The sequence below is a fragment of the Ranitomeya variabilis genome, chromosome 4 (assembly GCF_051348905.1).
Source record: "Ranitomeya variabilis isolate aRanVar5 chromosome 4, aRanVar5.hap1, whole genome shotgun sequence".
NCBI classification, from domain to species: domain Eukaryota; kingdom Metazoa; phylum Chordata; class Amphibia; order Anura; family Dendrobatidae; genus Ranitomeya; species Ranitomeya variabilis.
This window is the reverse complement of record NC_135235.1, coordinates 633,480,159-633,492,844: the sequence shown is the minus strand read 5'-3', so window position 1 is coordinate 633,492,844 and position 12,686 is coordinate 633,480,159. Positions and strand designations below refer to the sequence as shown.

The 12,686-nt window shown below is 43.0% G+C and overlaps 1 protein-coding gene across 2 annotated transcripts in view; it reads left to right on the top strand.

Annotated features, from left to right (window-relative positions):
• LOC143767225 (uncharacterized) overlaps positions 1-12,686 on the top strand; it is a 385,097-nt gene that overhangs the window by 49,058 nt on the left and 323,353 nt on the right. Inside the window, exon 11 of one of the 2 annotated variants that reach the window (XM_077255378.1) lies at positions 9,281-11,320. In XM_077255378.1, the coding sequence (XP_077111493.1) occupies positions 9,281-10,536 (1,256 nt within the window). In that variant the 3' untranslated portion in view covers positions 10,537-11,320. Of the gene's footprint in view, positions 1-9,280 lie in introns of those variants that run through there. The other variant, XM_077255379.1, reaches the window with a different exon arrangement.

Genomic DNA, 12,686 nt, shown 5'->3' with positions numbered 1-12,686 from the left:
TACTCCAGGACAATCCGAAGATTCCACCTGACCGGAGGAAAATCGAGGATGAAACCCCGAATTACAGAAAAACGGGGACACCAAGGTGGCAGAGCTGGCCCGATTATTGAGGGCGAACTCCGCCAATGGCAAAAAAGCAACCCAATCATCCTGGTCAGCAGACACAAAACACCTCAGATATGTCTCCAGTGTCTGATTAGTCCGCTCGGTCTGGCCATTAGTCTGAGGATGGAAAGCAGACGAAAAAGACAAATCTATGCCCATCCTAGCACAGAATGCCCGCCAAAATCTAGACACAAATTGGGTTCCTCTGTCAGAAACGATATTCTCAGGAATACCATGCAAACGAACAACATTTTGAAAAAACAGAGGAACCAACTCGGAAGAAGAAGGCAACTTGGGCAGGGGAACCAAATGGACCATCTTAGAGAAACGGTCACACACCACCCAGATGACAGACATCTTCTGAGAAACAGGCAGATCTGAAATAAAATCCATCGAGATGTGCGTCCAAGGCCTCTTAGGAATAGGTAAGGGCAACAATAATCCACTTGCCCGAGAACAACAAGGCTTGGCCCGAGCACAAACGTCACAAGACTGCACAAAGCCTCGCACATCTCGTGACAGGGAAGGCCACCAGAAGGACCTTGCCACCAAATCCCTGGTACCAAAAATTCCAGGATGACCTGCCAACGCAGAAGAATGAACCTCAGAGATGACTCTACTGGTCCAATCATCAGGAACAAACAGTCTATCAGGTGGGCAACGATCCGGTCTATCCGCCTGAAACTCCTGCAAGGCCCGCCGCAGGTCTGGAGAAACGGCTGACAATATCACTCCATCCTTAAGGATACCTGTGGGCTCAGAGCTACCAGGCGAGTCAGGCTCAAAACTCCTAGAAAGGGCATCCGCCTTAATATTCTTAGAACCCGGTAGGTATGACAGCACAAAATGAAACCGAGAGAAAAATAATGACCAGCGCGCCTGTCTAGGATTCAGGCGCCTGGCGGTCTCAAGATAAATCAAATTTTTGTGGTCAGTCAATACCACCACCTGATGTCTGGCCCCCTCAAGCCAGTGGCGCCACTCCTCAAAAGCCCACTTCATGGCCAAAAGCTCCCGATTCCCAACATCTTAATTCCGCTCTGCGGGCGAAAATTTACGGGAAAAGAAGGCACAAGGCCTCATCACGGAGCAGTCGGAACTTTTCTGCGACAACACTGCCCCAGCTCCGATCTCAGAAGCGTCGACCTCAACCTGAAAAGGAAGAGCAACATCAGGCTGACGCAACACAGGGGCAGAAGAAAAACGGCGCTTAAGCTCCCGAAAGGCCTCCACAGCATCAGGGGACCAATCAGCAACATCAGCACCCTGCTTAGTCAAATCGGTCAATGGCTTAACAACATCCGAAAAACCAGCAATAAACCGACGATAAAAGTTAGCAAAGCCCAAAAATTTCTGAAGACTCTTAAGAGAAGAGGGCTGCGTCCAATCACAAATAGCTTGAACCTTGACAGGATCCATCTCAATGGAAGAGGGAGAAAAAATATATCCCAAAAAGGAAATCCTCTGAACCCCAAAAACGCACTTAGAACCCTTCACACACAAAGAATTAGACCGCAACACCTGAAAAACCCTCCTGACTTGCTGGACATGAGAGTCCCAGTCATCCGAAAAAATCAGAATATCATCCAGATACACAATCATAAATTTATCCAAATAATCGCGGAAAATGTCATGCATAAAGGACTGGAAGACTGAAGGGGCATTTGAAAGACCAAAAGGCATCACCAAATACTCAAAGTGGCCCTCGGGCGTATTAAATGCGGTTTTCCACTCATCCCCCTGCCTGATTCGCACCAAATTATACGCCCCACGGAGATCAATCTTAGAGAACCACTTGGCCCCCTTTATGCGAGCAAACAAATCAGTCAGCAACGGCAATGGGTATTGATATTTAACCGTGATTTTATTCAAAAGCCGATAATCAATACATGGTCTCAAAGAGCCGTCTTTTTTTGACACAAAGAAAAAACCGGCTCCTAAGGGAGATGACGATGGACGAATATGTCCCTTTTCCAAGGACTCCTTTATATATTCTCGCATAGCAGCATGTTCAGGCACAGACAGATTAAATAAACGACCCTTTGGGTATTTACTACCCGGAATTAAATCTATGGCACAATCGCACTCTCGGTGCGGAGGTAGCGAACCAAGCTTGGGTTCTTCAAAGACGTCACGATAGTCAGACAGGAACTCAGGAATTTCAGAGGGAATAGATGATGAAATGGAAACCAAAGGTACGTCCCCATGAGTCCCCTTACATCCCCAGCTCAACACAGACATAGCTCTCCAGTCGAGGACTGGGTTGTGAGATTGCAGCCATGGCAATCCTAGCACCAAAACATCATGTAGATTATACAGCACCAGAAAGCGAATAATCTCCTGGTGATCCGGATTAATACGCATAGTTACTTGTGTCCAGTATTGTGGTTTATTATTAGCCAATGGGGTGGAGTCAATCCCCTTCAGAGGAATAGGAGTCTCCAAAGGCTCTAAATCATACCCACAGCGTTTGGCAAAGGACCAATCCATAAGACTCAAAGCGGCGCCAGAGTCGATATAGGCGTCCGTGGTAATGGATGACAAAGAGCAAATCAGGGTCACAGATAGAATAAACTTAGACTGTAAAGTGCCAATGGAAACAGATTTCTCAAGCTTTTTAGTGCGCTTAGAGCATGCTGATATAACATGAGTAGAATCACCACAATAGAAACACAACCCATTTTTCCGTCTAAAATTCTGCCGCTCGCTTCTGGACAGAATTCTATCACACTGCATACTTTCTGGCGTCTTCTCAGTGGACACCGCCAGATGGTGCACTGGTTTGCGCTCCCGCAGACGCCTATCGATCTGAATAGCCATTGTCATGGACTCATTCAGACCCGCAGGCACAGGGAACCCCACCATAACATCCTTAATGGCATCAGAGAGACCCTCTCTGAAAGTCGCCGCCAGGGCGCACTCATTCCACTGAGTAAGCACAGACCATTTACGGAATCTTTGGCAGTAAATTTCAGCTTCATCTTGCCCCTGAGATAGGGACATCAAAGTTTTTTCTGCCTGAAGCTCCAAATGAGGCTCCTCATAAAGCAACCCCAAGGCCAGAAAAAACGCATCCACATTGAGCAACGCAGGATTCCCTGGTGTCAATGAAAAAGCCCAGTCTTGAGGGTCGCCCCGGAGCAAGGAAATCACAATCCTGACCTGCTGTGCAGGGTCTCCGGCAGAGCGAGACTTCAGGGACAAAAATAATTTGCAATTATTTCTAAAATTCTGAAAACCAGATCTATTCCCCGAGAAAAATTCCGGCAAAGGAATTCTCGGCTCAGACACAGGTGCATGAACAACGAAATCTTGCAAATTTTGTACCTTCGTGGCGAGATTATTCAAACCTGCAGTTACACTCTGAAGATCCATTACAAACAGGTGAACACAGAGCCATTCAAAGATTAGAAGGAGAGAAAGAAAAAAAAAAGGCTGCAGCATAGACAGACTGGCAAGAGGTCCAATTAAGAGCACACTCAAAACTAGAGGGAAAAAAAAAAAAAAATCTCAGCAGACTTCTTATTTCTCTCCTTTCTCAGCCAAGGATTTTAACCCTTTAGTGGGCCGGTCAAACTGTCATGTTCTCAATGGCAAGAGAACATAGCATATACAAGAACTAGCTCTTGGAAGATGGAAACTGAACTGACCATGAACTAAACCTACCGCAACAACTAGCAGTGGCCGGGTAGCATTCCTACGTTTTATCCCTAGATGCCCAGCGCCAGCCGGAGGACTAAATAATGCTAGCAGAGGAAAATATTAGTCCTAGCTCACCTCTAGAGAAATACCCCGAAAGGAGACAGAGGCCCCCCACATGTATTGGCGGTGATTTAAGATGAAATAACAAACGCAGCATGAAAATAGGTTTAGCAAATTTGAGGTCCACTTACTAGATAGTAGAAGACAGAAAGGACACTTTCATGGTCAGCTGAAAACCCTATCAAAACACCATCCAGAAATTACTTTAAGACTCTGGCATTAACTCATAATACCAGAGTGGCAATTCCTGATCACAAGAGCTTTCCAGACACAGTAACGAAACAACAGCTGTGAACTGGAACAAAAATGCAAAAACAAACATGGACAAAAGTCCAACTTATCTAGTAGTTGTCTAGGAGCAGGAACATGCACAGAGAGGCTTCTGATAACATTGTTGACCGGCAAGCAACTAACAGAGAAGCAAGGTTATATAGCGACTCCCACATCTTGATGGGAACAGGTGAACAGAGAAGATGATGACACAAGTTCAATTCCACCAGTAGCCACCGGGGGAGCCCAGAATCCAAATTCACAACACCGGGGCCTCCCATCTTCATAGGATGACGTCCTCTTCTTGTCTTCACGCTGCGGCTCCGGCGCAGGCGTAATTTGTTTGCCCTGTTGAGGGCAGAGCAAAGTACTGCAGTGCGCAGGTGCCGGGCCTCTCTAACCTTTCCCGGCGCCTGCGCACTGCAGTACTTTGCTCTGCCCTCAACAGGGCAGACAAAGTACGCCTGCGCAGGGCCGCAGCGTGAAGACAAGAAGAGGACGTCATCGTAAAAAGTTGGGAGGCCCCGGACAGGACAGCAAACAGGACTGGGACCTCCCCTGGGTGAGTATAATCTGTATAATAATTTATTGTCAAACTACTGTGTTTACTCTTTTTAAATCATAATGACAACCCAAAACATTTAAATGACCCTGATCAAAAGTTTGCATACCCCATTTCTTCATACCGTGTATTGTCCCCTCTAATATCAATGACAGCTTGAAGTCTTTTGTGGTACTTGTGGATGAGGTTCTTTATTTTCTCAGATGGTAAAGCTACCCACTCTTCTTGGCAAAAAGCCTCCAGTTCCTGTAAATTCCTGGGCTGTCTAGTATGAACTGCGTGCTTGAGATCTCCCCAGAGTGGCTCAATAACATAGAGGTCTGGAGACTGAGATGGCCACTGCAGAACCTTCACTTTGTTTTGCTGTAGCTAATGACAGGTCGACTTGGCCTTGTGTTTTGGATCGTTGTCATGTTGGAACGTCCAAGTATGTCCCATGTGCAGCTTCCAGGCTGATGATTGCAAATTTGCCTCCAGTAGTTGCTGATAACGTGCTGCATTCATCTTTCCTTCAACTTTGACCAAGTTTCCTGTGCCTTTGTTGGTCACACCCCCCCAAAACATCAATGATCCACCTCCGTGCTTTACAGTAGGAATGGTGTTCCTTTCATCGTAGGCCTTGTTGACCTCTCTCCAAATGTAACATTTATGGTTGTTACCAAAAAGTTAAATTTTGGTCTCAGTCACTCCAAATTACCTTGTTCCAGAAGTTTTGAGGCTTGTATCTGTGCTGTTTAGCGTATTTAGAGTATTTTTCAGAAATAACTTTAATCTGACAAAAAGTAATGATAAATAAAAGATCTATGAAAATGAACAAATGAAAGTCAGACATTGCTTTTCAATCGTGCTTCCACAGAATTTTTAAAAGAATAAAACTCATGAAATAGGCCTGGACATAAATTATGGTACCCCTGAAAATAATGTGACAAAAGGGACATGTTAATTCAAGGTGTGTCCACTAGTTAGCATTACAGGTGTCTACAATTTTGGAATCAGTGAGTGGGCCTGTATATAGGGCTACAGATACTCACTGTGCTGTTTGGTGACATGGTGTGTATCACACTGAACCTGGGCCAGAGGAAGCGAAGGAAAGAGTTGTCTCAGGAGACTAGAAAGGAAATTATAGACAAACATGTTAAAGTTCCTGTGACTACAGTTGCACATATTATTCAGAAATTTAAGATCCATGGGACTGTAGCCAACCTCCGTGGACGTGACCGCAGGAGGAAAATTGGTGACAAATCAAAGAGACAGATAATATGAATGGTAACAAAAGAGCCCAGAAAATCTTCTAAACAGATTAAAGGTGAACTTAAAGCTCAAGGAATATGAGTGTCAGATAGCACCATCCGTCGTATGAGCCAAAGTGGACTTCATGGGAGACGACCAAGGAGGACACCATTGTTGAAAAAAATCAATCATAAGAAAGCCAGACTGGAATTTGCCACACTACACGTTTGACAAGCCACAAAACTTCTGGGAGTATATCCTAGGGACAGATGAGGCAAAAATTTAACTTTTTGTCAAGGCAGGCACATCAGCTCTATGTTCTCAGATGGAAAAATGAAGCATATCAAGAAAAAAACACTGTCCCTACTGTGAAACATGGATGAGGCTCTGTTATGTTCTGGGGCTGCTTTGCTGCATCTGGCACAGGGTGTTTACAATCTGTGCAGAGTACAATGAAATCTCAAGACTATCAAGGGATTCTGGAGAGAAATGTGTTGCCCAGTGTCAGAAAGCTTGGTCTCAGTCTCAGGTCATGGGTCTTGCAACAGGATAATGACCCAAAACACACAGCTATAAACACCCAAGAATGGCTAAGAGGAAAACTTTGGACTATTCTGAAGTGGCCTTCTACTGTATGAGCCATGACCTAAATCCTATTGAGCATCTTTGGAAAGAGCTGAAACATGCTGTCTGGAAAAGGCAACCTTCAAACACGAGACAACTGGAGCAGTTTGCTCTTGAGGAGTGGGCCAAAATATCTGTCGAGAGGTGCAGAAGTCTCGTTGACAGTTACAGGAATCGTTTGATTACAGTGATTGCCTCAAAAGGTTGTGCAACAAAACATTAAGTTAAGACATATCTGAACTAGAGTGGGTGCAGAGAAGAGCCACCATGGTAGAGCACCTGGGGGTCTGCAATACCAAGACGTTATGACACTTGGAGTTATTTAGTTTGGAAAAACAAAGGCTTAGGGGTGATCTTAATATAATGTATAAATATATGAGGGGACAGTACAATGACCTTTCTAATGATCTTTTTACTCTTAGACCTGAGACGGGGACAAGGGGGCGTCCTCTACATCTGGAGGAAAGAAGGTTTAACCATAATAACAGATGCGGATTCTTTACTGTAAGAGCAGTGAGACTATAGAACTCTCTGCCGTATGATGTTGTAATGAGAGATTAATTACTAAAAGAGACTGGATGCCTTTCTTGTAAAATATAGTGTTACCGGTCATATACACTAGATTGCTTGTTAGAGCGTTGATCCAGAAAACTAGTCTGATTGCCGATGTGGAGTCGGGAAGGAATTATTTTCCCCAATGTGGAGCTTACTGTTTGCCGCATGTTTTTTTTTTGCCTTTCTTAGGATCAACATGTTAGGCTATGGGTTGAACTAGATGGACTTAAAGTCTCTCTTTAACTTTAAATACTATGTTACTATGTTAAGGGAATCATCATTTCTGTCCAGGCCTATTTCATGAGGTTTCTTTTTAAATTTAAATTCAGTGGAAGCATGGTTGAAAAGCAATGTCTGACTTTCATTTGTTCATTTTCATAGATTTTTTTATTTATTATTACTTTTGTCAGATTCAAGTTATTTCTGTCACTGTTGTGGGTTTTTCTGTCATTAAACAAGGGGTGCCAATAATTTTGGCCGTGTGTGTGTGTGTGTGTGTATATATATATATAGAGAGTATATATATATATATATATATATATATATATATATATATAATATATATATATGATATATATATATGTAATTAGTAGCCATATTTTTTTTTGCCATCATGACCCGGATGTCGTCATGATGATCTCTGCTCATGGCGGCAACTATCAGGACCTCACGATGACATTGCGGGGGTGCTTATTGGAGGGGAGAGGGAGCTCTATCCCTCTTCCTACCTTTTAAATGCTGCGATTGATGTTTAGGGGATTAGGCTGCAGGAAGCGGTGCAGGCATCGTTCCTGTCAATGAAAGCCAGGTGTCAGCTGTGATGTTAATTGAACACGCTGTTCCTGTACATACCTAATACGTCAGAGGTCGGGAAGGGGTTAAGACACTATTCTTAGTAGTATAATGTAAAACAGACTTATATGAATAGATTTATGGAAGGGTAACACTAAAAGGCTAACAAAAAAAACTTTTATTAAAGGGAATCTGTCACCTCATTTTTCGCATATAAGCTGCGGCCACCGCCATTAGGGGCTTATCTACAGTATTCTTTAATGCTGTAGATAAGCCCCCAATGTATCCTGAAAGCTAAGAAAAACAAGTTAGAATATACTTATCCAGGGGCGGTTCGGGTCCGATGGGTGTTGCAGGTCCGGCGCAGGCGTAATTCTCTGCCCTGCTTCTGTCGCTCTGGCGCAGGCGTAATTCTCTGCACTGCATAAAGTACTGCAGTGCGCAGGTGCCAGGCCTCTCTGACCTTTCCCGGCGCCTCCCCACTGCAGTACTTTGCTCTGCCCTCAACAGGGCTGACAAGGTACGTCGGAGCTGGAGCCGCTACAGGAAGCAAGGAAGAGGACGTCATCGTATGAAGATGGGAGGCCCCGGACCTGCGACACCCATAGGACCAGAAATGCAGCGGACCGCCCCTGGGTGAGTATACTCTAATTTGGGTTTTTTTACCTTTCAGGTTACATTGGAGGCTTATTTACAGCATTACCGAATGCTGTAGATAATCCCCTAATGGCGGTGGCCGCAGCTTATATGTGAAAAATGAGGTGACAGATTCTAATTTAAGTTTCATTTAAAAGATAAACTAAGAAACCCACACTAAAGGTGAAAATGCAATGTGCAAAACTACCGTATATAGCTATATACAGATAATTACCTAGGGCTAATAGCACCAAAAGGTGGCTTAGTATAACATATAAGACCTAGCCCTATATCTTTGTCGCTTACAGTAGTATGGTTAATTATACCTATTATGTGTATTGAATGTCACCATAGTCTGACCACAAGAATCTAAGTTAGACAAAGGAATTCTCCTCCAATGTGCTTTACTCTGTGCTATAGCACTAGTATCTGTCAGAGAATATATGAGAAGGAATCTCCTAATAAAACTTATTACAGATCCCTTTCATGAGTCTCTCCTAAATGTGTAACTGGAACAGGTTCATGACACACACAGGGAATCATGACCTGAAAATTGGCTATAATAGAGTAGTGAACATTTGTAAGTACATAACCTGGTGGCCTAACACTGTGATCTCAGTCCCTCTTTGTGGCCTACTGTCCAGTTTGTACAGACATGTTATAAAGTATATAATAATATAACTAGTATTATAATTCCAATGCAATGCATCTAAAAAATAATAAAATCATTTTTATTCTTGGCAGGTGACATTACCAGGAGCACTGAGGGATGTCTGATATTCTCAGACTTTTCTGCAGATAATTTTCATATGACACCTGATACTTATGAAGAACATGACATTATACCAGATACACCTCAAGATGTTATGAGAAAAAATCTGTCACCTGATCCTTTTCAACCAGTCCTTGTTTCTGCTTCATCAAAGACAAATGTGCAAAGCAAAAGTCACAAAAGGGCTCTTGATCATGAAACAGCTCACATTGGGGAGAAACCTTTTTCATGTTCGGAATGTGGAAAATGTTTTACACACAAATCATGTCTTGTAAGACATCAGATGGTACACACAGGGGAGAGACCAGTTCCATGTTCAGTATGTGGGAAAGGTTTTACAAAGAAATCACATCTTGATAGACATCTGGTAATACACACAGGGGAGAAGCCATTTTCATGTTCAGAATGTGGAAAATGTTTTTCACTGAAATCAAGTCTTGTTGTACATCAGAGAATTCACACAGGGGAGAAGCCCTTTGCCTGTTCAGAATGTGGGAAATGTTTTACAGAGAAATCAAGTCTTGTTGTACATCAGAGAATTCACACAGGGGCAAAGCCATTTTCATGTTCAGAATGTGGGAAATGTTTTAATCGGAAAAAAAATCTTGTTTCACATCTGAAAACTCACACAGGAGATAAGCCATTTTCATGTTCAGAATGTGGGAAATGTTTTACAGAGAAATCAAGTCTTGTTATACATCAGAGACTTCACACAGGGGAGAAGCCATTTTCATGTTCAGAATGTGGGAAATGTTTTAATCGGGAAAGAAATCTTTTTGCACATCTGAAAACTCACACAGGGGAGAAGCCATTTTCATGCTCAGAATGTGACAAACAATATAGTGATAAATACAAACTTTCAAAGCATCAGAGAATTCACACAGGGGAGAAGCCATTTTCTTGTTCAGAATGCGGGAAATGTTTTACACAAAAATCACATTTTATGATGCATCAGAGAATTCATACAGATGAGAAACCATTTGCTTGTTCAGAATGTGAGAAATGTTTTACCGAGAAATCAAGTCTGGTTGTACATCAGCGAATTCACACAGGAGAGAAACCATTTTCATGTTCAGAATGTGGGAAATGTTTTAGAGAGAAATCGGGTCTTGTTAGACATCAGATAATACACACAGGGGAGAAGCCATTTTCATGTTCAGAATGTGGAAAATGTTTTAACCGGAAAACAAATCTTGTTACACATCTAAAAACTCACAAAGGAAAATAGCCATTTTCTTTTTCTTTCAAATTAAAAGTTGTTTTTTTTTTGTAACCGTATAATATTACAATAAACAGAAAATCGAAGTCTGGAAGTGGAAGAACAGAAAAAAACGATATATGGACTCAATTACATAAGGAATCAAAGCATATCAATAAAGAGGGATAATCAAGAAATCAATATAGTCTATGGATTAACAAGACACTTCAAAGATGAGAAGGAAAAGTCAAGGGGATCCATGGGTAGTTATCATTTAATAGAGTAGATTGGATTACAATCACGGTGTAAGCACGTCGATAGACTGGAAAAGGTATTCAACAATTTGTTGGTCTATAGGAGTGCAAAGAAGAGACAAACTTTAAGGCACCTTAGCCTAGTTTGCTAAAGTGGTAAATCGGAAAAGTTTTCCCAGTGAAACCATTTAGTAGGGGTTGTAATAGTCTTCTTGTGTTTGAGCTATGAGCTTTTCCACAGCATGGGTCCTAGCCATCTCTACGAACCATTCTTCTAAAGAATGGAGGGGTACTGAATTCCAGTGAAGTGGTATTATTGTTTTAGCTATCTAAGGCTGGCTTCAGACTTGCGTATGGGAGTGCTGTGGATGTCAACGTACTTCCTCCCTGAAACCCCGCCTATGCTCCGCCTATGCTCCACCTACTTCTTGCGTCCTGCGGTGCCCTGCGTACCTATCTTTATCATTGGGTATGCAGGAATGTACGCTGTTTGTGGATTCCTCTGCATGCACCGTTTGGACGCTGCGCTGACCACAAGAAAATGCAACATGTCGCATTCAGCACAGTTAGGTGCAGCATCCAAACGGCGCATGCGGAGGCATCCGCAAACAGCGTACATCCCTGTGTACCTAATGATAGGTATGCATGGCACCACAGGACGCAAGGAGAAGTAATAATAATACTAATAATTTTTATTTATATAGCGCCAACATATTCCGCAGCACTTTACAATTAAGCGGGGACATGTACAGACAATAAATTCAATACAAGTTAAGACAACTTAAACAGTGACATTAGGGGAGATGTCCCTGCTCGCAAGCTTACAATCTACAAGGAAATGGGGGGACACAATAGGTGAAAAGTGCTTGTTATTTCAGGTCTGGCAATTATAATAAATAGGGATTTTCATATAAAGCTGCATGATCCGGTCATCAGCCCGTGTGTTTAAGAGCAATAGTCAAGTATCAAGTGCAGTTATGTGCATGGAGGGTGTGGAGACAGATGAAAAGTAGGGTGCAGATTCAGAATAATATTTGGAAGGAGGGAACAGGGCAAAGTTAGTTTACTGAGTAGTTGATGTGGTAGGCTTGTTTGAAGAGATGGGTTTTCAAAGCGCACTTGAATAGGTCGGGGCTAGGTATCAGTCTGATCATCTGGGGAAGTGCATTCCAGAGAGCTGGCGCAGCACGAGAGAAGTCTTGGAGACAGAGGTGCGAGGTTCGGATTACGGGGGATGTTAGTCTTAGGTCATTTGTAGAACGGAGGGCACGTGTAGGGCAATAGAGATGAGAGAGGAGATATAAGGCGGCTCAGAACTGTGGAGAGCTTTGTGGGTGAGAGAGATTAGTTAATACTGGACCCTGTAGCGAATGGGTAGCCAGTGTAATGACTGGCACAAGATGGAGGCATCGGTGAAGCGGCTGGACAGAAATATGACCCTGGCTTCCGCATTGAAGATGGATTGGAGGGGAGAAAGTGTGGTAAGAGGGAGACCGATCAGAAGAGAGTTGCAGTAGTCCAGACGAGAATGAATAAGAGCGACAGTAAGAGTCTTAGCAGTTTCAAAGGTGAGAAAAGGTCGGATTCTGGAGATGTTTTTAAGATGCAGGTGACGAGAGCGAGTGAGTGATCGAATATAGGGAGTAAAGGAAAGTTTGGTGTCGAATATGACCTCAAGACAGTGGGCATGCTGCTTGGGAGTTATGGTTGAACCCTCCAGGGTAATTTCGATGTTGAGTAGAGTGAGGTTAGTAGAAGGGAGAAACACAAGATGTTCCATTTTGGAGAGATTTAGTTTCAGATAGAGGGAGGACATGATGTTAGAGACAGCAGACAATCCTTGGTATTTTGAATTAGGGTAGGGGTGATTTCAGGGGAAGAAGTGTATAATTGGGTGTCGTCAGCATAGAGATGATACTGGAATTC